General features: G+C 43.4%; 1 protein-coding gene across 4 annotated transcripts in view; it reads left to right on the top strand.

The window, feature by feature from the left end:
- LOC125466930 (rho GTPase-activating protein 32-like) overlaps window positions 1–25383 on the top strand; it is a 511751-nt gene that overhangs the window by 125607 nt on the left and 360761 nt on the right. For all 4 annotated transcript variants that reach the window (XM_059638930.1, XM_048562116.1, XM_048562117.1 and 1 more), the window contains one exon: window positions 19713–19778. In XM_059638930.1, coding sequence (XP_059494913.1) covers window positions 19732–19778 — 47 coding nt within the window. In that variant the 5' untranslated portion in view covers window positions 19713–19731. The remainder of the gene's footprint in view (window positions 1–19712; window positions 19779–25383) is intronic.

Genomic DNA, 25383 nt, shown 5'->3' with positions numbered 1-25383 from the left:
AGTCAAGTGTTAAATGTCCTGTGCAGGTGTAACAGCTTGGACATTGTAAAATTGCTTATCCTGTGGTATTGATCTCAGCCTGTGAAGTTAATGTGATCTTTGGACCTGGTGTGCTCGAAGTTGTACCCTAATTGTGGGCTTTAAATCATTTTTTTCAGAAAGGAAAATTCATTTATTAGATTGAACAATAGAAGTCCTGCTTGCAACTTACCAAAGGTATGTAAAGGTGATTATAGGAATGATGCTAAGTAGTACAGATCAGATGACAGGATGCCAAGGCAGTGGATTACTCTAAAGATGCGCTGCTGTGCTTGCATTAAGGGGCTCTTGAGAACACAAGTCAAATCAAGGGAGGGCAAAATTGGATGGGTGCAGGGTGTAGAGAATTGCTGTTCCCTTACTGCTCCAGTCGATCAATCATTTTGGGCTAGTGGTGGCTTTTTCTATTATTTTTGTGCAGTTTTGTGTAAGGACCCAGAATGAGATGACAGGAAGCAGTGGGAAGTAAGGTTTGGATTAGCCCTGGAAGCTGCTGTTTGGAATCAAGGAGAAGGGCCATTTCCTTCTATATAGTGAATAAACTGGGTAGCTGCTTTCCAGGCTGGGGCTGTTCTGAGGCATTGTGTGGCTAGGGAGACCTCACTGTTTAAACCAAAGCTGCATGTCATTTGGCATTGGTTTTAGCACTGAATGAAAGGCTACTTGAGGTTATCTACTGCTATAATGTGGGGTCGTCATTTTTTTGAGGAGGGAGTTGCTGATGTGAGGCGTTAGCTTGTGAATTATTTTTTGTGGTGGTGAATTGATTACTGTAGTAAAAGATTTATTTTGTTGGTTTTAGTGCTACGTTGCACTTTATTTGCAGAGGCTTGGAGTAGGAGCACAAGGCCACATAAATGTCTGTGGACCTGGGCCCTGCTGATTGCTGCTATTAACATTAACATATATTCAAAGTTGTTCAAAAAACTGTAGTTAAAGTTATTTGATGGAGATGAGAAGGTGTTTCATTTGCATTCGGGTGCTTTCCTTCAAGTGCACTTGGATATAATTCAAGCGCCAATGCCAGTAATTGTCCAAAATGGCTTTGCAATGTTTTGTTATAAAAGTTTTCTTGAAAATTTAAGTCATTTGAATGCATTACTTGAGTGGACATGTTTCTTGGGATAACTCAGATTATTTGGAATCAGTTACATCATTACCATAAACTTCAAGTGTTACCGATTTGAGGAAAAAGAATCAAACCAGTCAAAGGAGCCTCAGAAATGCATGATGTCTGTTATCTATCACGTGATTGAACTGGTGAACTCTGAATTGTTGTGACAGAATGCAAGTTTGAATTTGTGGCTAATTTGAATTCTTCACTTTGATGAGAGATTTGATGGATAAACTTTTGTCAATTACTTTGGGTCTTTTACATCACTTCAATTTCAGTTTTTCAAATAGGTACTCTGTTGTGAGTGATAATGGGAACTGCAGATGCTGGAGAATCCAAGATAATAAAATGTGAGGCTGGATGAACACAGCAGGCCCAGCAGCATCTCAGGAGCACAAAAGCTGATGTTTAGGGCCTAGACCCTTCATCAGAGAGGGGGATGGGGTGAGGGGAATAAATAGGGACAGAGGGGGAGGCGGACCGAAGAGAAAAGAAGATAGGTGGAGAGGAGAGTATAGGTGGGGAGGTAGGGAGGGGATAGGTCAGTCCAGGGAAGACGGACAGGTCAAGGAGGTGGGATGAGGTTAGTAGGTAGGAGATGGAGGTGCGGCTTGGGGTGGGAGGAAGGGATGGGTGAGAGGAAGAACAGGTTAGGGAGGCAGAGACAGGCTGGACTGGTTTTGGGATGCAGTGGGTGGAGGGGAAGAGCTGGGCTGGTTGTGTGGTGCAGTGGCGGGAGGGGACGAACTGGGCTGGTTTTGGGATGCGGTGGGGAAGGGGAGATTTTGAAGCTGGTGAAATCCACATTGATACCATTGGGCTGCAGGGTTCCCAAGCGGAATATGAGTTGCTGTTCCTGCACCCTTCGGGTGGCACCATTGTGGCACTGCAGGAGGCCCGTGATGGACATGTCATCTAAAGAATGGGAGGGGGAGTGGAAATGGTTTGCGACTGGGAGGTGCAGTTGTTTATTGCGAACCGAGCGGAGGTGTTCTGCAAAGCAGTCCCCAAGCCTCCACTTGGTTTCCCCAATGTAGAGGAAGCCACACCGGGTACAATGGATACAGTATACCACACTGACAGATGTGCAGGTGAACCTCTGCTTAATATGGAAGGTCATCTTGGGGCCTGGGATAGGGGTGAGGGAGGAGGTGTGGGGGCAAGTGTAGCATTTCCTGCGGTTGCAGGGGAAGCTGCCGGGTGTGGTGGGGTTGGAGGGCAGTGTGGAGCGAACAAGCGAGTCACGGAGAGAGAGTGGTCTCTCCGGAAAGCAGACAAGGGTGGGGATGGAAAAATGTCTTGGGTGGTGGGGTCGGATTGTAGATGGCGGAAGTGTCGGAGGATGATGCGTTGTATCTGGAGGTTGGTGGGGTGGTGTGTGAGAACGAGGGGAATCCTCTTTGGGCGGTTGTGGTGGGGGCGGGGTGTGAGGGATGTGTTGCGGGAAATGCGGGAGAAGCGGTCAAGGGCGTTCTCGACCACTGTGGGGGGAAAGTTGCGGTCGTTGAAGAACTTGGACATCTGGGATGTGCGGGATTGGAATGCCTCATCGTGGGAGCAGATGCGGTGGAGGTGGAGGAATTGGGAATAGGGGATGGAATTTTTGCAGGAGGGTGGGTGGGAGGAGGTGTATTCTTGGTAGCTGAGGGAGTCGGTGGGCTTGAAATGGACATCAGTTACAAGCTGGTTGCCTGAGATGGAGACTGAGAGGTCCAGGAAGGTGAGGGATGTTCATCCACTTCACAAACACCTTCCACCCCAACCTTCAGTTCACCTGGGCCATCTCCAGCACATCCCTCACTTTCCTGGTCCTCTCGGTCTCCATCTCAGGCAACCAGCTTGTAACGCTTGTCCATTTCAAGCCCACCGACTCCCACAGCTACCTAGAATACACCTCTTCCAACCCACCCACCTCCCTGCAAAAATTCCATCCCCTTTTCCCAATTCCTCCGCCTCCGCCGCATCTGCTCCCATGATGAGGCATTCCAATCCCGCACATGCCAGATGTCCAAGTTCTTCAACGACCGCAACTTTCCCCCCACAGTGGTCGAGAACGCCCTTGACCGCTTCTCCCGCATTTCCCGCAACACATCCCTCACACCCCGCCCCCGACACAACCGCCCAAAGAGGATTCCCCTCGTTCTCACACATCACCCCACCAACCTCCGGATACAACGCATCATCCTCCGACACTTCCGCCATCTACAATCCGACCCCACCACCCAAGACATTTTTCCATCCCCACCCCTGCCTGCTTTCCGGAGAGACCACTCTCTCTCCGTGACTCCCTTGTTCGTTCCACACTGCCCTCCAACCCCACCACACCCGGCACCTTCCCCTGCAACCGCAGGAAATGCTACACTTGTCCCCACATCTCCTCCCTCACCCCTATCCCAGGCCCCAAGATGACCTTCCATATTAAGCAGAGGTTCACCTGCACATCTGCCAATGTGGTATACTGTCTCCATTGTACCCGGTGTGGCTTCCTCTACATTGGGGAAACCAAGTGGAGGCTTGGGGACCGCTTTGCAGAACACCTCCGCTCGGTTCGCAATAAACAACTGCACCTCCCAGTCGCAAACCATTTCCACTCCCCCTCCCATTCTTTAGATGACATGTCCATCATGGGCCTCCTGCAGTGCCACAATGATGCCACCTGAAGGTTGCAGGAACAGCAACTCATATTCCGCTTGGGAACCCTGCAGCCCAATAGTATCACTGTGGACTTCACCAGCTTTACAATCTCCCCTTCCCCCACCGCATCCCAAAACCAGCCCAGTTCGTCCCCTCCCCCCACTGCACCACACAACCAGCCCAGCTCTTCCCCCTCCACCCACTGCATCCCAAAACCAGTCCAGCCTGTCTCTGCCTCCCTAACCTGTTTCTCCTCTCACCCAGCCCTTCCTCCCACCCCAAGTCGCACCTCCATCTCCTACCTACTAACCTCATCCCACCTCCTTGACCTGTCCGTCGTCCCTGGACTGACCTATCCCCTCCCTACCTCCCCACCTCTACTCTCCTCTCCACCTATCTTCTTTTCTCTCCATCTTCGGTCCGCCTCTCCCCCCCCCCCCCCCCCCCGCTTCCCTATTTATTCACCTCTCCCCATCCCCCTCTCTGATGAAGGGTCTAGGCCCGAAATGTCAGCTTTTGTGCTCCTGAGATGCTGCTGGGCCTGCTGTGTTCATTCAGCCTCACATTTTATTACTCTGTTGTGAGTGTTGGTTTCACTGTCAATACTTCAGGCATTTGATCTTGTTTATATTTTATTGTCACAATGAAGTAAACAAGTTCACAGAATGACTTTCATTGACTTATTCTTAGTTAATGAAAGTCATTCTGCGATCTTGTTTAGAATTCTATTGCTCACCTGTTGCACACAGTTCTAAGTCTGGTTGAGCAGCACTAAAGTGATGTTTTGCTAAAGCTCCCTCACTACCTGGTTGGTCCATTAGTGAGATTTCAGTCTCCTGTATCTCTGTTGATGTTCTGTTTTTGTTTGAGTGGATTATGTTTTGTTTGATTTTCGTTTCAGCAGTGACCTACATTTCTGGTGATGGCATCCAGTTTATTCTTCTCAGAAGATTGACACCAAGAAAACTATTGTTATATATCCTAGTGACAAGAATAATGAATATTTCAGTAATTCTATAGTGTCAGCCTAACTAGCACAACATAAGTTGTGATAGTTGGCTGTATTTCCTTGTGTCTGCGGCAGCTGTGAATTGTAAATGATACTTTATATGATCGGGAGATTTCAGGAAACTGGTCGTCATGCGTCGGAGTTATTATCACATCTTTCTTGGATTCTTGTGGTTCCAAAGATAGCTTTTGGCTATAGCCTTCATTGCTGTAACTTTTGATCTTAGGGGTTGGGACATTACGTTAAGGTTTTTGGTGAGACCTCCTCTGGAGTAATGTTTTCAGTTCTGGTCACTGTGTTAAAGAAGAATATTGTTAAGCTTGAGCAGGTTCAAAAGAGATTTACCAGGATGTTGCCAGGAATGGAGGGTTTGAGCTGTGAGGAGAGGCTGGATAGGCTGGGGCTTTTTTTTAACTGGTACATAGGTTGAGAGGTGACATTATAGAGGTTTATGAAATCATGAGAAGTATGGATAAGGTGAATGGCAGGTATCTTCCCTAGGATGGGAGATTTCAAGGCTAAGGAGCATATTTTTAAGGTGAGAGGAGAAAGATTTAAAAAAGACATGAGAGACAATTCTTTTACACCACATCGTTCGCATTTAGAATGAACTTCTGGTGGAAGTGGTGGATAGGTATACAGTTACAATGTTTAAAAGACATGTAGATAAGTACATGAATAGAACAAAGTACAAAGAAAATGATAGCACAGGAACAGGCCCTTTGGCCCTCCAAGCCTGCGCCGATGCAGATCCTCTATCTAAATCTTTCGCCTATTTTCCAAGGATCTGTATCCCTCTGCTCCCTGCCCATTCATGTATCTGTCTAGATAGATCTTAAATGATGCATTCATGCCCGCCTCAACCACCTCCGCTGGCAACGTGTTCCAGGCACCCACCACCCTTTACGGAAAGAACTTTCCATGCATATCTCCTTTAAACTTTTCTCCTCTCACCTTGAAATTGTGACCCCTAGTAATTGAGTCCCCCACTATGGGGGAGAAACTTTCTTGCTATCCACCTTGTCTGTACCTCTCATGATTTTGTAGACTTTAAACAGGTCCCCCCCTCAACCTCCATCTTTCTAATGTAAATAATTCTAATCTACTCAACTTCTTTTCATAGCTACTGCCCTCCATACCAGGCAACATCCTGGTGAGCCTCCTCTGCACCCTGTCCAAAGCATCCACATCCTTTTAGTAATGTGGTGACTAGAACTGTACACGGTATTCCAAATGTGGTCGAACCAAAGTCCTATTCGACTGTAACATGACCTGCCAACTCTTGTACTCAGTACCCTATCCGATGAATGAAAGCATGCCGTATGCTTTCTTGACCATTCTATTGACCTGCGTTGCCACCATCAGGGTACAATGGACCTGAACACACAGATCTCTCTGTGCATCACTCTTGAATTGGATCTTTCAAAATGCATCACCTTGTGTTTGCCCGAATTGAACTTCATCTGCCATTTCTCTGCCCAACTCTCCAATCTGTCTATATTCTGCTGCATTCTCCAACAATCCCCTTCACTATCTGCTACTCCACCAATCTTAGTGTCTTCATGCAAATAGGAAATGTTTAGAGGGATATGGGCCACATGCAGGTAGGTGGGCCTAGTTTAGTTTGGGATTATGGTTGCCATGGACTGGTTGGATCGAAGGGTCTGTTTCCATGCAGTATGAATCTCCCTAGGTTGCCAAAAGGAGAGATATGAATGCACGTTTAAGATAGAGTAGGCCAATGGGTCCAATGAAGAGAGGGCTTTTTAAGAGAAGTTAGGCAGATGGTCCCATCAAAGTGTCTGTGTCACACTGCTGCACCAGTTACCCTAAACTTTAGTCAGATTTAACCAGTATCATCAACCTCTTGTAATTTACTATCAGGCCCTGAGCAAATAAATTGCTCCGGTCAAGATGGCAGCAGAGTAGAATGCTGTGATGGAGCTTCTCCACTCCTTTTGTTCATTTCCTGTTTTGTTTTAATTTCCCCTTTCTCCCCTCATGGTGTCATCTGTTGAGGTAGAGTGGCCTGGAGGCTTGCACGATGCAGGGGGCGGCCAGCAGGCTGGAGGCTTGCACAGGGTGGGGACGGCCAGTAGGCTAGAATCTAAAGCGGAGAGGGACAGATATTGGACTGGAGACCAGTCCAGGCAGTCAGTGGCTTGAGAGCCTGGGCAGCCCATGCATCGAGCCACCTGCGCTGATCTACAGATTGACTGTGAGGCTTATCTTGAACTTTATTCATTAACAGGGGGATTGAGTTTAAGAGTCATGAGATCTTGTTGCAGCTCTATAAAACTTTGGTTAGACCGCACTTGGAATACTGCGTCCAGTTCTGGGCGCCCTATTATAGGAAAGATGTGGATGCTTTGGAGAGGGTTCAGAGGAGGTTTACCAGGATGCTGCCTGGACTGGAGGGCTTATCTTATGAAGAGAGGTTGACTGAGCTCGGTCTCTTTTCATTGGAGAAGAGGAGGAGGAGAGGGGACCTAATTGAGGTATACAAGATAATGAGAGGCATAGATAGAGTTGATAGCCAGAGACTATTTCCCAGGGCAGAAATGGCTAGCACGAGGGGTCATAGTTTTAAGCTGGTTGGTGGAAAGTATAGAGGGGATGTCAGAGGCAGGTTCTTTACGCAGAGAGTTGTGAGAGCATGGAATGCGTTGCCAGCAGCAGTTGTGGAAGCAAGGTCATTGGGGTCATTTAAGAGACTGCTGGACATGTATATGGTCACAGAAATTTGAGGGTGCATACATGAGGATCAATGGTCGGCCCAACATTGTGGGCTGAAGGGCCTGTTCTGTGCTGTACTGTTCTATGTTCTATGTTCTATGTTCTATGTTCTATGTTCTATTCCCATTTTTGAATTTATACTATGAACAACTGTAAGTAATGTAACCTTTTTTCCTGTCGTCTTCCCTTTATTTCTGAATTTTGTATCTAAGATCTGTACCAGATACTTTGCACCTAAGATGGCACCATATGGAGTGACATTGTAAATTTTCACTGTACTCTAGTACTTCCTCACTTGAGTGCATGTGATGATAAAGGATATTCTAATTCTAACAATTATCCTGAGAAGCAAGATGAGTATTTGTTTGGCAGTTGCTTTGTAAGCAGAAGGACATGCTTAAATGTTCCCAACTTACAACAAACTCTCTTGTAATAATGCTTACAAACCACCTCTTTAATTTCTGAAGATTCTGGAATGAATTCCTGCTGTCCCAGCACGTTTGTGCTGCAGCCACTTTCGTACATAAATCTTCCTGTTCATGTGTATTGTCCATTACCTAACCTGATGGGGAGGGCATTCTGGTTGCATCAACTTGTTGAACTATTACACACCTCTGGAGCAGTTGGGACTTGAATCCAATCCTTCTGGCTTAGAGGTAGGCACACTACAGTTGTGCCACAACAGCCCTCAACATCATGTCAAGTTGGTATTTGATCTAACACTATCTTCAGCTGCTTTATCAGTGATCATCTCCGATGAGATTGAAATGTGACTGTTTACTAATGATTATGGTATGTTCAGTTTTATCTCACGTAATTCCTCACATATTCCAAGATGGCAGCACCTGCAAGTTATGCAGCATTTGTCCTCCTGGGTCCATCTACTCTAGATTGGTTGCTTCTTCCCTTCTTTCCCTGTTCTCTTCCTTCCTTTCTTTTTCATTTTCTTCATCTTCCTCTTGACGGCAGTGGAGAAGGTGACATTGTGGAATGGGGGTGATTTGGCATGGGACACTTGTCAAGGCAGCTGCTGGACATGGCAGCGAAGCTAAGGAATCCTGGTTGTGGTCGGCCTGGAGCAGGGATTCCAGGTGTCGGCGACATGTCGTCTGAAGCTGCAGTGGTGTGGTATGCCCGGAGTGGGGACGCTAGGCGTCATTGAGGAGGTGGCAATGGAGCCAGGGACTCGTTGTAGTAGGCCCAGAGCCAGGGACTCCTGGTTATCAGTGAGGCGATTGCGGAATCAGGAACTGCTAGTCGTGGGGCAAGTGTGAGTCCAGCATGGAATCTGGCATTGGTGGCCTGTTGGGAAGGTGGACCCAATAATGAAGACATGGCTTCTGAAGAGTGACACCTCTGGTGGGTAAAGCACAGTCAATGGTGGGGTGGTGATGCAGTAGTTTTTGACCAGCTGGCTCAGGACTTACAACAGAGGCAGCAGAACGAAGATGTACTCTCTCAGCCATATCTTTTTATTCTTAAACTTTTCTAAATGGTGTCAAATTAAACTTTTCACTGTTTTCACTGTGTTGTATTGTAGAATACGATGTGCAAGTGACAATAAATCATCATTCATGTACCCACTATCCTTGCCTACAGTATAGATGTTGCCTGTATGAAATAAGAAATAACGTTTGTGCTGTCTGTCCCATGGCTTTGGATAGTCAGAGGACACTGGAACCTTTAAACACCAGGATCTTGCAAGTTTTGCAGCATTCTAATTTGGGTATTTAACCACTTCTCGAACTTTCCATGCGATAACATATTGGCAGCACCATCACCGCATGGATTGTAACGATTCAAACAGAAGAGCTGTGTGGACAACTTGTTAATGGACAATAAATGTGGCTTTGCCAGTAAAACATATGTCCTGAGAATGAATAAAGAAGTAATTGCTCGGTACATTAATTTATGATTGGTTGCAGCACTGATGCCTTGGGTCCGGCGGCAATGATCTTTTGAAGCTAACAACCCTCCAAACAGCTTGAATACTTCCAACTTCTATCCGGTTAATTGAAGTTAAAATTATAGTAATCTAGCAGTTCCTGTATACTCTTATTTCTTCAAAGTCCTGACTCACTTCTTATGCTGCCCTGGCGGTACGCTGCATGCACCAGATATTACCTTTATCTTTTCCATATTAAATAATTCATTACATTAATAATTCATTATATGATTGAACAGCTTTCATGGAATTACCTCCTTGAGGCTTTTCATGTGATCCTGATACTGACAACTGCACCTTGCTCTTTACCTGTATTGCTACGAGCCCTCCAGTTCTCTGTATGCTTTTTTTATGTGTTTAACAAGGAGCAATGCTACAATGAAGATTTGGGTTAAAGCGTTCTAAATCTGAACATTAAGATCCAGCAGTGGGATTTAGGTTTTGGCCCGCTGCTGCATTGGTTTATCCAGAAGAGAAACTGCAAATGACAGCACAGCAGACTTGGGAAAATCAAGACAGACGCAAGTTTCTGTTGTACAGAGTTTAGTCTGCTGGAGGTCAGGTGATCTTCCTTCCATCTCTTGCCTTCCCATCCATTACAAGTGAACCATGGTGAATGTTTGCTGTTAGATTGTTGGACACTCTCGTAGGTACAGTAGGTCCCTTTATGATATTTCTGACTATATATTTTCTGTTGCAGTCTTACTTTCCTCCATCTTTCTTGTGTTTTTATTCTCTTTATTTAAATGATGGTTTAATGACTTGTTGAGATCTTCGATTGTTGCACATCACCTCTCACATCCTCCCAGATTTTTAAAAACTAATTTAAATTCTTAGAAATTGCTTTGTGCTGAGTTGGAAGAGAATAGAGGGACACCACTGTATAAACACCTCCATGAACTGTGCCGCACCTTATGCTACAACATAAAATAGTTTCGTGAATAATATTTATGTCCAATGAGCACGTTTAATACTATCCTTGGCATTAATTGTATTTTGGTGACTCATGGCAAGTGTTAATCACTTTATGGAGGGTATCTGCTGCGACCCCAATAATGTTGTCGCCTCCTCTCGCATTGTCCATTCCATCAGCCTGATAATTCTTGCTTAAGTGTACACAAACCTTTATGTAAATGAGCTGTAAACCAGTCATCTCAGAATCATACAGTGCAGAAAAGGCCCTTTGGACCATCAAGTCCGGATCGTCAACTACCATTAAAGGTGCGTTAATCCAGATTTCCTGCACACGTCCCATATTCTTGAGCCTTAACATATTTCAAGTGCTTATCCAAATTTTTTTTTAAAGGTTGTGAGGTTTCCAGCTTCCATTGCCTGAGAGGGTGGTATATTCCAAATTCCCACCATCCTCTGAAAAATATTTTTTTTCTTAAATCCCTTCTGAATTCATTCCTTTGAATTAAAATTATATATAGTTATTTAAAATAATTTTTAAAACATATACATAATTTCAGTCAGTGAGCTCCCTGTTTCCGACTTTGCGTTGAATCTGAGGCTTTATTTATGCACGGTTTGACCGGCAGCCCTTGGGGTGCTGTTTCGGTTAAAAAGACTTACTAAATGTTTTAGAAACCTATCCTGCCTTTTCATTCAACTTTTATTTTACCTTATTTCTTTGGTAATATTTTAATTTTACTATTATCTTGTGTTGACATAGAAACTGGGGGAGTGGAGACCCAGTAAATGTTAAGCAAGCAGCAGTATTTCCTGCTGCTGTTACTAATGTGGGCATTTGAAATCATAAGCATGGATTTAAATTACTGGATTTGTGAGGAGTGGGTGGCACTAAAGGATCAGAATCATGAGTGTCTGGACCTCCTAAGCAGCAGTGCTTCTGCACCAAAGTCTACTAAAAACTCAAGTCCTCATTTATGTTCTGTCTGGCAATTGAAATTTTGACATCAAAAATAAACATTCAAAATGAACATGATTCAAAATGAACATGATTCAAAATAAGTTCCATCCTTCTCTCCATCCTCTTTGCCTCTCCTTCCCCTCTTGTGCCCCCTCTCACTTTGCACCACTCCCTCCCCCTTCATCCTCTTGACCCCTCTTGTCACTCCTCCCCCTCTTCCACCACCCCTCTCCTCACATGCCACCCCTCCTCCTCTCGTGTGCCCTATCTTTCCTTTTTCCTCCATTTGCCCCTTTCCTCTCTCCTCTCTCTCCCTTGACTCTTCTATCCCTCTTTCCCCTTCCACTTTTCCCCCCAACCCCTGCAACTATATGAAGCGGTGATAGTTAGCACTCACTCATACTGTGACTCCGTCAAGTACCAAAATATTGCACACCAGTACAAAACTAAAACAATGCGGATTCTGAGAGGCTGAAATAAAACAACAGAAAATGATGTAATTGTTCAGGTCATGCAGCATTTGTGGTGAAAGCAAAAAAGTTAACTTTTTGGTTGGTACCTTAAATCAAGATAGAACAGTTCTCATGATTTTTGATTTGTATGAAATGTTGTCTCTGTTCCTGTCTCCAAACTTGCTGCCTGACCTGCTGAATTACAATTTCTAAGTTTATTGTATACTAATAGCTTAATTTCAAAACACATGATAAATGTTTGTATGCCTGTCCTATGTCATAAAAAACAGAAGCTAGTGGAAGTCATACATGCCCTTAAATCACTCTGCTATTCAGTCATATTGTGCCTCATCTGATCTTTATCTCGACCCCCTCCCCTCTTTGAACTAATCCACAGCCTACCTTTGCCTGTTTGTTTGGTGTAATTTCTGTGAAGATTAAAGTCACTCAAAATTAGCATAGTTCTCTTAAAGGGCCTAAATTAATCCTAGCATTGAACTTCTTTCCTCTGCTATTTCTTAACTTCACCCCAACTTATTTTGTATCTTGATTTTCCAAGCCAAGATTGTTTCTCTCCACTGTACTGATCGCATCTTTTATAAACAGAACAATAGTCCTTCTTTTCCTTTCTGACTACTGTTCCAAGTGTTGAGTATGCTTGAATATTCAATTTGCACCCTTGATCACATTGTTTTTATAATGGCTAGCAGGTGATGCTTATTTATTTCTGTTTGTGAAATCAGTTCATCTATCTTGTTATGAATGCTGTGTATCCAGATCAAGAGTCTTCAGTTTTCTACTTTAACTATTTTCCTCCACTCACCCTGTTTGCTGATGCACTCTTATGCTTTAATCATTTCTGTCTCACTTTCTGAAACTCCATGTCACCTATCTTGCTCTCATTCCAATCAGTCCAAACCTAATCTGTCTCACTGTTCCACGTCTGATATTTAGCTGCCTGACCTCACTTACCCTATGCTAGTTTCCTTGTTGCTGACGTGTTAACCCAGAGATTATTACCTTAATATTGCCTTTAGATATTGCTGCTTGCGGTTCAACCTATGTAGCGGGTGGCACAATGGCTCAGTGGATAGCACTGCAGCCTCAGTGTCAGGGACCCTGATTTGATTCCAGCCTCGGGCAGCTGTCTGTGTGGAGTTTGCACATTCTCCCTGTGTCTGCGTGGATTTCCTCCGGGTACTCTGGTTTCCTCCCACAGTCCAAAAATATGCAGGATATGTGGATCGTTCATGCTAAATTGCCCGTAGTGTTCAGGGGTGTTTGGGTTATAGGGGAATGGGTCTGGATGGGATGCTTCAAAGGGTGGCGTGGGCTTGTTGGGCTAAAGGGCCTGTTTCCACACTGTAGGGAATCTAATATCTAATACTCACGTGGAATACGATAACAACATTCTCCTCTTTCTCAAGTTCCTTTCGAGTCCCATAAATCTGACACCAAAGCAGTGAACAGCAAGATACTTGGTGTGCATGTCTATTGGTCCCTTAAGTGAGTGGTGCCGCTACATGAAGTGGTTAGGAAAACATGTGGGATACTTGCTTTTATTAAATGAAGCATGGAATTTAAGAGGAGGGAACTTATACTGGAACAGTACGAAACATTAACTAGGCTGCAACTGGAGTATTGTGTGCAGTTCTGCGATCCACATTGTAAGAGAGATGTGACTGCACTGGACAGGGTGCAAAGGAGATCTACCAGAATGTTGCCTGGGCTGCACAGTTTTAGTTATGGTGAGAGATTGATTGACTGGAGTTATTTTCCTTGGAACAGAGGAAATTGAGGGGGGATGTGAGTGAGATATATAAAACTGAGGGGCACAGGCTAGAAATCCCTTAGTGGAGGGATGAATGACTACATACCATAGATATAAGGTAAGGGGCAGGAGGTTTAGTTCGTGGGAGAAGAGGAAAAGTGTTCTTGCCCAGAGGGTGGTGACATCTGGAACTCACCACCTGAAAGGGAGGTGGAGGCAAAAACGCTCATAATATTTGAGGCATCTTTAGATGTAAGCACAAAAAAAAACTATGGGCAAAGTGCTGGCAAATCTGAATAGAATAGTTAGGTTGTTGAATTTGACTGGCACAGATTCTGGCATAAAAATAGGTCGGCAGCACAGCAAAGGCCCTAAGACTGAGGGAATTCTCATTCTTGGTTACAGAGAGTTTGTATCTGCCTCACAAAAGAGTACCCTACCACTGAAAAATTCCATTCTATTACTTGGGGTGGAGAGAAACCTGAAATGTCAGTTCAGCAGCATAAGTAGAGAAGGCATTTATGGTATCAAATAAAGTGCACTGGGAATGGCGAAATCTTCATTTACACAGTTATTCTTAACAGTACTATAAGATGTGAAATGACAGAATTTGACCACCTTATACAGTTTTCGTGTTTCTGAAAGAATCCAAGCAGTTATAGTTTATGATTGAAATGTTACAGTTGTTCAATGTAGACCATGTGTAGTTCTAACAATGTCCAGAATTGCTCTAAATGGGGCATCTCAAGTATTGATAAAAATTGTGATGTTAAATTTTATTTCCCTGTACCACCACCTGGTAAAATGAAGAACCTGAGATGTTTTTATATACTTTTTTTAAAAAATATAGTTTTTATATACTATTGGGTGGCATGGTGGCCCAGTGGTTAGCACTGCAGCCTCACAGCACCAGGGACCCAGGTTCGTTTCCAAACTCGGGTGACTGTGCGGAGTTTGCACATTCTCCCCGTGTCTGCGTGGGTTTCCTCTGGGTGCTCCGGTTTCCTCCCACAGTCCGAAGATGTGCAGGCTAGGTGGATTGGCCATGCTAAGTTGCCCATAGTGTTCAGGGGTGTGTGGGTTATAGGGGGATGGGTTTGGGTGGGATGCTGCAACGGGCATTGTGGACTTTTTGGGCTTAAGGGCCTGTTTCCACACTGTAGGGAATCTAATAAAAAGAACTAATTACAGACGTAATGCCTTTCATACCAATTAACCTGGTTCATTTAATCTGAATGCATTCCGTTTGGAAATGCTGGTCTTATACAGCCCTCATAAAAATGCAAGAATGCGATTTTGTCTGGAGAGAAACAGGTTAACTATCGTGTGTCCAATCTGGCTTATTGTGCATCTTGAATATGTGTTTGAGTATGAAACTACCCAGTGTATTTTGCAGAAGAATGTAATTCCAGGCAATTGCATAGCTAAGAGAAGTCTTGAAGTGTTTAGCAGTAGCTATTGTGCGTTCTGGCCCGTCTCTGCTGTGAAAATGAAGTGTTGGCAAATATTCTGGCGTCACCAGTAAAGGGCTGCTACTGCTGGTTGGATCATGTGGCATCTTGTTGAATCCCTAACTGGACAATTTAGGTTATTAAATGAAAAGGAAAACAGAATCCTGTGATGCTGGAAATCTGAAACAAAAATAATTTTTTTTCAGAACAGCAAGAAGTTATACATGTATTAAGGTTTGAGAAGCAATGTCAGTGGAAGACTGGCCGGATTGCAAGAGAGAAGAATTAGCCTTGCAGGCCAAAAAAATGGCAGTAGGCAAGAAATAAAGAAGGCATGCCATTGTCTGAAAGCCAGAATAATGGAAACTTGGAATGTTTAAAGGAAAGGAAACAAAATATACATAGCAGTGTAAAATTTTAGAACTCACTGTCGAAAGCTGGAAAGGCCTTGAATGGAAAGGTGAAATATTGTCCTTCAAATTTATGTTAAGGTTCATTGAAGTAGAGCAGTAGGTTGAAGAAAGAGGTAAAGTGCAGAATTACAAAGACAGGTTACCAGAAACTCAGGATCATCTCAGTGAACTGAGCAGAGATAATCCTCATAGCAGCATTCAGTCTGTTTAGTCTCTCTAGTGCATAGGAGACCATGTTGTGAGCAGCAAATTCAATAGACTAAATTGAAAGGAGTGCAGAACTGACTGTTTGGAACCTTGGAACGTGAAGAGAGAGGAGGGAAGAGGACGGTTATTACACCTCCTAACATGGCTCAGAAATTGCTGGAGAAAGGAACAAGGTATTGAAGGTGATAATGGAACTGCAGATGCTGGAGAATCCAAGATAACAAAGTGTGAAGCTGGATGAACACAGCAGGCCAAGCAGCATCTCAGGAGCACTAAAGCTGACTTTTTGGGCCTAGATTCTTCATCAGAGGAACACACCCCTCACACCCTGCCCCCAACACAACCACCCCAAGAGGATCCCCCTCGTTCTCACATACCACCCTACCAACCTCTGGATACAATGCATCATCCTCCGACACTTCTGCCATCTACAATCCGACCCCACCACCCAAGCCATTTTTCCATCCCCACCCTTGTCTGCTTTCCAGGGAGACCACTCTCTCCATGACTCCCTTGTCCGCTCCACACTTCCTTCCAACCCCACCACACCCGGCACCTTCCCCTGCAACCGCAGGAAGCGCTACACTTACCCCCACACCACCTCCCTCACCCCCATCCCAGACCCCAAGATGACCTTCCATATTAAGCAGATGTTCACCTGCACATCTGCCAATGTGGTATACTGTATCCATTGTACCCGGTGTGGCTGCCTCGACATTGGGGAAACCAAGTGGAGGCTTGGGGACCGCTTTGCAGAACACCTCCGCTCGTTTGCAATAAACAACTGCACCTCCCAGTTGCGAACCATTTTAACTCCCACTCCCCCTCCCATTCTTTCGATGACATGTCCATCATGGGCCTCCTGCAGTGTCACAATGATGCCACCCGAAGGTTGAAAGAACAGCAACTCATATTCCGCTTGGGAACCCTGCAGTCCAATGGTATCAATGTGGTCTTCACAAGCTTTACAATCTCCCCTTCCCCCACTGCATCACAAAACCAGCCCAGCTCGTCCCCTCCCCCAACTGCATCCCAAAACCAGCCCAGCCTGTCTCCACCTCCCTAACCTGTTCTTCCTCTCACCCATCCCTTCCTCCCACCTCAAGCTGCACCTCCATTTCCTACCTACTAACCTCATCCCACCTCCTTGACCTGTCCATCTCCCCTGGACTGACCTATCCCTTCCCTACGTCCCCACCTATACACTCCTCTCCACCTATCATCTTTTCTCTCCATCTTCGGTCCGCCTCCCCCTCTCTCCCTATTTATTCTGGAACCCTCTCCCCATCCCCCTTCTGATGAAGGGTCTAGGCCTGAAACGTCAACTTTTGTGCTCCTGAGATGCTGCTTGGCCGGCTGTGTTCATCCAGCTTCACACTTTGTTATCAAGGTATTGAGGGTGGTGGAGTGAACCAGAGTGTAACAGAGGAAAGGTTGCCTTCGGAATGCTGAAAAGGGCAAAAAAGTAAAGATGTGTCTGGGGGCAGTATCATATTGAGTGAAACGGCTGTCCAGATAGGTGGTGAAAGCCTGTGGTTTTAAATATGTCTCTGTCTGTGTTTTTACTTTTAATTCCTCAGATCAAATCTCCGTTATCATTCCAATTTGTTCTACTCCAGAATCATAAGGTTGCTCTGATTCAATTTACATCAAGTCTGATTACTGATCATCTCCACAACTGTTTAACGCAAGTTAGTTTTATGGATAGCTTTCAATTCTATGATTGCAGATAACTAAGAAGCAGACAGAGTATGCAAAAATTCTTTTAAGATTGTACAGAACTGGGTTTATTATACCAATACACTGGCTTTGCTAATGGCTGCAATCCCTCACCGAACAAGTTGGATTCATGAAAACCAGTTATCTCTGTGCAGGCCTTTGCAAGTCCTAGAAATATTATACTCAACTGGGAGGTTGCATTTAATGCATTTTCTTGGGGAAAATCAGAGCATGCACTTAGTTTCTACCTGTAACTTGTAAAAAGTCTGCCCCAACTTGTGGACCTTAGGACTAAGTTGAGGAAGGACTGCTTAAACCAAAGAATCTGTGGAATTCCTTGCCCAGTGAAGCAGTTGAGGTTGTCTCGTTGAAGTTTTTAAGGCAAAGATAGATTTTTGAACATTAAAGGAATTAAGGGTAATGGTGAGTGGGCGTTAAGTAGAGCTGAATCCACAAAAAGTTCTGCCATGATTTTATTGAATGGCAGAACATGCTCAACAGGCCAGATATCCTACTCCTGCTCCAATTTCTTATGTTCTGTGCAAAGCAGTGTGGGTGTGGGTGAAAAGCCAATTTCTGTGTCCTTAAAATATTTGGATTGTCTTTGTTAATTCAGGTGAGGATTCTTCATGTTGGGGATAAAATACTTCCTGTCATCATCTGTTATCACCAGATCAGATAAAGAGCACTGGAAGTCACCACCTCAGAAAGACGCCTCTACTTGAGTCAGAGAGGGTGTTCCCTTTGAATGATCATGTGATGTTGGATGCGTTCTGGAGCAATTTATTGGGTCGTGGCCAGATAATGTTTTTTTGTGATATTGATTGAGGGATCTATATTAGCCAGGACACTGGGGATAACTCCTTTACTCCTCTTCCAAATAATACCATGAGATCTTTTAGTTCTATCTGAGTAGGTTGACGGGTCTGTGTTTGACACCCTATGTTATTTTAAAGATAGCACCTATGATAGTACAGCAGTCTCTCAGTATTGCAGTGGAATGGTAGCCCTGGTTTTGGAAGATGACCAAAAACTTTACAAATGTGTTTTAAGGAACATTGTAGGGAAGAAAAATGGGATGGAAAAGAGCAAACATCGTGGGAGAGGTATTTAGAACTCAGAGCCCAGACAGCTGAAAGCGAGGTTGCCAGTGGTGAAATGATCAAAGTTTGGCTTGTTCAAGAGACCAGAATTGGAGAAGACTCCATTCAGGATTAAATGAAATACCAAGGTTTGCCAGTTGTTGCATAAATTGGAAGGGTCACTGAACTCAATGTTAACTCTGCTTTCTCTGCATAGGTACTGCCAGACCTGCTGGGTTTTTCCAGCAATTTCTGTTTTTGCTTCTTAATCAGTTTTGTTTTAAGGGAAGGGAGAAGTGCCTGAGGAAAGGGCAACATTTACAGAATAGTTAACAGCAATGCTTACCACTTTTGGGGAACCTCCCAGTTGAGTATAATATTTCTGTGACTTGCAAAGACTTGCACAGAGATAACTGGTTGTAGTGAATCCACCTTGTTTTGTGAGGGATTGCAGCCACTGGGAAAGCCAATGTATTGGTATAATAAACCTAGTTCTGTCAATCTTAAACAAAACTTTGCATATTCTGAATGCTGCCATGGAATTGGGAGCTATCCATAAAACTGACTTGCGTTAAACAGTTGTGTAGATGATCAGTGATCAGACTTGATGTAAATTGGACTAGAGCAACCTTAGGTTCTGGAGTGGAAGAAATTGAAATGATCAATGGAGGTTTGATCTGAGGAATTATTAATTTAAAGCACAATTTCAATTGAGATTAACATTAGACGAAGTACATAGTGAGTGAAGAGGCAAGACACTGGTGTAAAGTTATACTGGCAGGAGAAATATTAATGTTATGTGGGAAGTGCAATTGTGTACAGAATCCAGGGTTACCTCTGCCACTTCAGCGAGACTTACATTTGTGGCTGCAGATTGTGGTAATTTTTTAGTGAATTTGAAATGGAAGATGCCAAAATATATACCACACTGTCAAAACAGCACGTTCACAAAGTAATGCTGGTGACTTAATGCCAAGAGAGGGGAAGGCGAACTCATCACACATTGGTGGATTTCTTCTGTCAGTGCTTTACCTACTTTTGCTGCAAAGTCCTGAATGTCTTATCATGAAATTACTGGTACAATACTGTGCTGAAAAGTTTGATGTGAGGTTCAGACAAACTGGCAATTAAAAACTATTTCCACAGGATATTAAAATATATACCTTGATATCTTTTTTGTTAGTACAAGCATTTCAGACACTACAATAAAGTGTTAATGGTGTCTATTACTATATGGCTAATATCACACCTTTCTCTAATTTCACAGGCCATTATTTCGTTGTGACATGGAGAGTGCAGCTGGAGCTGGCAGGGCTGCAGATGATTTTGTAAGGTGAGTGCAAATCCATGATTGGTAGAACCTGCAAAAGCAGCCTCGTTAGCCAAGGCTATAAGAATGTAGAACAGGCAATAGCAAATCCCACAAGATGAGGCATGCCTATCCTTGTAACACGCCTGTTGATAAGGTGATATGTTAAGATAAAGATATGGGACTGGGATACAAGGCTGGGTCAGAAGGGCTGTTGTGCAGGCAATGTGGAGAAGGATTGTTGTAGAGGGAGAAACAAGCAGCAATGAGAACCAATTTAAAATGAACAATTGTGGGAAATCACAGGGAAAATTGTACCCATATCAAGACAGATCTTCAATATGAGAGGTAGTCAACAGGTTGCGATGAATGCAAATATGCGGTGATACATCCATGGCCTGAAAGCCAACACCAAGCAGACACAGGTTGCTATGAAAAGAGGTACATTTATAATAAATTATGTATACATGAAAGCTAGAAGAATGAGAATTGGATTGTTTGAAATAGATACACTTGTAGCAACCTACAGTGTAGTTGAAATTTTAGAAACAGTCTTCAGTGCATAAGATGGGCATTAAAGTAAAATTCAGACGCATTAAAAAAGGCAAACTCAAGAACTAGAGCAGCACTTGGACGCTTCAACAGAAATGCAGTGTAATATGAATAAATGAATGCTCGCTCGTTGTCTCTGCTTTGATTCTGTGTTGCTAGTCAGTACTGTCACCTATCATGGCAAATTCACTGAATCATAGAATCATAGAATTCCAGAATCCCTACTGTGTGGAAAGAGGGTATTTGGCCCATCGAATCAGTGCCAATGTCCGGAACATCCCACGTAGAACCAGACTTCCACCTTAGCCTCGTAACCCCACATTTACCATGGTTTACCCGTCTAAGCCTGCACATCACTGGACACTATGGCCAATTTGCCATGGCCAATCAACCTAACCTGCACATCTCTGGATTGTGGGGGGAAACCGGAATACCCGGACGAAGTTCATGTAGACACACGGAGAATGTGAAAATTCTACGTAGTCACCCAAGGCTGTCATTGAACATGCGTCCTTAGCACTGTGAAGCAGCATTACTAACCACTGAGCCATTGTGTTGCCTGTTAATGAGCTAAGACCTATGATTTTAAATTTCCCACAAAGTTCCTCTGTTCTTGTTCTTATATAACTATATTGTAGAGTTGTCTGTTTGTCCACTGTCATCCTGTTGGAAGTTGAAAGGGTGTCTGAAAACTTGTTCTATTATGCTCATGTGTGGAAACATTTTTAGGTCTACTTGAGCTTGAAATATTTGCTCCAACAAGTGTATTTGCGGTAAATACAGAAACATGTTGATTTTAAAGGCATTGAGTGCAAGAGTGACAAGATTCTTGTATAGGTTAATGGTACTTGTTATTTATCTGCCCAGGCCTTGTTTTACCCAAGCACAGACCGCTTCAATAGCTGTAGAGTTATGAATGGTACTGAACACTAAATTAATATCAGTGAACCTCTCCACTTCTGATCTCAGAAAGGAGAGAAGCTGTTGGAAGATATAGCTCTATATAATTGGCCCATGAAAAATGTCCTGAGGAACTGGTGCGATAGTGTCTGAGAAGATTAGCCTCCAACAGCCGTAGCCAGTTTATTTTTGTAAGACATGACTCCAGACAGTGGTGAGTACCCTAGTTCACCCTTATTCTAAATGTCTTCAATTTTGCTAGAGCTCGTCCATGCCGTATTCAGTCAAATGCCTTCTCAATGCCAGGCAGTCATTCTCACCTCCCCTCTGGACTTCAGTTGTTTAGCTAAAGGCTTGTCGTGAAGTCTGGAGCTAAATGAATCTGGTAGAACATAAGCTGACCATCGGTGAGCAGATTATTGCTGAGTGAGTGCCTCTTGACACCTTCCATCACCTTACTGATTTATCAAGAGTAGACGGATGGGGCAGCAGTGGATCAAGTTGAATTTCCCCTGCTTGTTGTGGACTGAACATACCTCGGTTTTCCATATGGCTTAGTAGATGCTAGTGTTGTAGCTGTACTAGAGCATCTTGGCTATGTGCAGGGTGAGTTATCAACCATGTGGGAAGCTATTAATTTGAAAAGACACTTAAGGTATTAGGACTAGTTTTATTAAGAAAAAGTAGTTGATGAGAGAAATAACTGGATAATTTAAAACTGAGTAATCATTGGAAGATAGACTGTTATTTCTGATATGGGTGGTGATGAAGTGAGATCAATTTAATCAAGATTTTTTTTCTTCAAAAGTTTACTGGAGGGGATTATTGAAACTGACAACTAACTCTTATTTGGACTGGAGAGAGATGCAAGGCCCTTTTTCTTTAGGTAATGCTAGCAAAACTGCCACAGACATAATGGGCTGAACAGCCTCCTGTATTGCAAGATCCTGTGGTTGCAGTTATACACATGTACTGTGAATCGTCTGTTACAATAAAGTTGTGGTTCTGTGTTTTCACACATTTTGGTTGCATTATGGTACCAGATTGTTAGTGACTATAGAATTTGTGTGTGTTGTCTTAGGTAGTCGGTCCCACAATCCAGTTATGCTATATGTGATAGAAATGGTGGAAGTCTGCCATCTGTGATTTCAGACAAATGTTCTGAACTTCAGTCTAAAGATATCAAGAATTTCAGATTAAACTAAATGTTAATTTGTATTTTTATGCAATAAACAAAATTATGAGGCAACATTTTGATCTTTGGAATTTTCTAAAGGTTAAATTGTTTCAATTGCAGTAGATGTTAAGTGCCATTGCTTGGATACAATGAGAAGGAATAAACTGGGTCATAATATTGGTTTCAATTTTATGTGTGCTAAGTGTAGAGGATTCCCTGTAAATAGAATAACATGGGATGAGTACAAACCTCCATATAATTGTGGAAGGAGGCTCTCTGAGAACCAGGAAATGGCTTAGTGAAACCACTAGTGGAATGTGTGGCTTTGACAGAGTCTGCTGGCAGCGGTTGCTGTCATTTCCAATGTTGTTATTGCAGTAATCTCCACGTGGGCATGAGCAAACACAGGTTTTCGTAAGGAACCATGCCCCTACTTTAAAAGGCCCTGTAGCCAATGTTTGGTGTTTCTGAGGCATTACTGCTTCAGATTTGTTAGTCTCTAGTTTGCAGTCACTCTCTTGGAAGCTGACAGGGTGGAAACCTTTAAAGATGAGGTTGTTGCTTTGCTCGCTGAGCTGGCTGGTTGTATCATGATGTTTCATCATCATGCTAGGGAATATCATCAGTGTGGCCTCCAATAAAGTGATGTAGTTCTACTCCGCATAGTATTTATATGATCCGTCTGTTGAAGTGTTTTGTCATTCCCAGTTCTTTTTTGCAAGGGTATGTATATGATCTAATTCTACATACTTGTTGATTGCATTAGGCATGGAGAACCAGGCCGTTAGGAATTCCCATGCATGTCTGTGGTTGGCTTGAGCTCGGATGGTCATGTCCCAGTCAAATTGATGGTCTTTGTCTGAGTGTACTGAAATTTCACCTTTAAAGATTTCATTTGACATTGAGTTTTTAAAAACTGAATTAATTATATTGTGAGTAGAGCCTAATGAAATTGTACTTAGTCATTTTGATGAAAAACATCTGTAAACTCTTCTGCAGATTCTTCTGATATCTCAATAAAATCTCAGCGGGTGGAATAAGGTACCTCGGAGCCAGGCAGTGCTACCCTGTTGGCTCTGTATGTATTTAAAAAGCATTATTTTCATCAAAGTGTTTAAAGAATCAGTTCAGCTGCCCTTGAGCTGGAAAAATATGCAGCTGATTGGTCAGCAAACTGAGAGTCTCATCGTAAAAATAGCCACTTACAGCTACAAGGATCTATGTGGAGCTTGGAACATAAATGTTTGGGAGCGTCATTAGCAGCGTGGGAGTAATAGTCATCTACTGTGTGTCTGCAAGAGAATATCCTAAGATGTGTAGCCAGTGTTGGCCCACTGTTTAAGAAAGGTAACAGGGATAATCCTGGAAATTACAGGCCTGTGAGCCTCACATCTAAGGTAGGGCAATTATTTGAAAAAATTCTCAGAGACAAGATCTGTATACATTTAGAGGCAAATAAACTTATTAATGATAGGCAGCATGGTTTTGTGTGAGGGAGGTTGTGCCTCACTAACTTGATAATTTTTTTTGAGGAGATATTGATGATTGATGAGGCAAAAGTGGTTGATGTTGTCTACACGGACTTCAGTAAAGCCTTTGACAAGGTTCCTTATAGTGGACTGGTAGAAAAGGTGAAGTCGCATGCTATTGGGTGAGCTGGCAAGATGGCTTAGTCATAGGCATCAGAGGGTAGTGGTGGAAGGATGCTTTTCGGATGGAGGGTTGAGACTAATGTGTTCCACAGGGATCAGTGCTGGACCTTTGCTGTTCGTGATCTGCATGAATGAATTGGAGGAAAATGTAGCTGGTCTAATTAGTAAGTTTATGAACAGTACAAATATTGGTGGAGTTGCGGCGACTGAGGGTTTTCAGACAATACCGCAGGATACAGATCAATTGGAGGCATGGGTAGAAAAATGGCAGATGGAGTTTAATCTGGACAACTGTGAGGTGGTGCATTTTGGAAGGTCAAGTACAGGTGGAAATTATGCTGTGAATGCAGAACCTCCATCTATCGAAATGCAGAGGGATCTGGTGTGCAAGTACACAGATCACTGAAGATGGCAGTGGCGGGTAGATAAGGTGGTGAAAAAGGCCTATAGCATGCTTGCCTTTATTGGAAGGGGCATTAAGTATAATGATAGACAAGCTATGCTGCAGTTTTATAGGACTTTAGTTTAGGCCACACCAGGACTTTTGCGTACAGTCTTGTCAGCACATTACCAGAAGGATGTGGATGCTTTAGAGAGGGTCCAGGAAAGGTTTACTAGGATATTGCCTGGTTATGGAGTTTAGCTGTGAAGAAAGATTGAAAGATGGGTTTGTTACACTGAAACGTAGGAGGTTTATAGACTTGCTGATTGATCTGACAGAAGTTATAAGATTGTGAATACCATGGATAGAGTGGAAAGTATGAATTTTTTTTCCCAGGTTGGAGGGGTCAAGCACCTGGACGAATACATGAATAGGAGGGAATAGAGGGATAAGCATCTGTAAATGAAGACAGTTTTAGTATGGAAGGGAAACATATGTTGGCGCAGGCTTAGCGGGCTGAAGGGCCTGGTCCTGTGCTGTATTGTTCTCCTTTGTTCTTTGTAGGCTATTTGTGAAGTAAACCTGGAGTGAATGGTGCCTGGTTACCAAAACAATTTCTCTTTCTGGCAGCAAAATATACATGAAGTGAAATCTGTTACAAAAGATCATCGTGAAAATTTTGTGAAACCTTCCAATGAACAAAATTCTGCACATCTCCTGGAATGGCTTCAGATAGTATAAAAATTGAATGTAACATTCTGTTCATATAGTTCTATGTGAGAATTGAGGTCAACTTTAATGAAGGCAGGATTTAATCCGTGAAGTATTACCTGGGAGCATTTTAAAGAAAGACAGGGGAATTAATTAAGGTTGATGAGATATATTGGCTGACTTTGGTGTATGTGTGTCGATGAGACGTTTAATCATTCTGTTGGAGTGCAGATGAGATGACAGAAGGGAGCTTGT

This window comes from Stegostoma tigrinum, chromosome 32, assembly GCF_030684315.1.
Source record: "Stegostoma tigrinum isolate sSteTig4 chromosome 32, sSteTig4.hap1, whole genome shotgun sequence".
Classification (NCBI taxonomy): Eukaryota; Metazoa; Chordata; class Chondrichthyes; order Orectolobiformes; family Stegostomatidae; genus Stegostoma; species Stegostoma tigrinum.
This window is presented reverse-complemented; position numbering and strand designations above follow the sequence as displayed.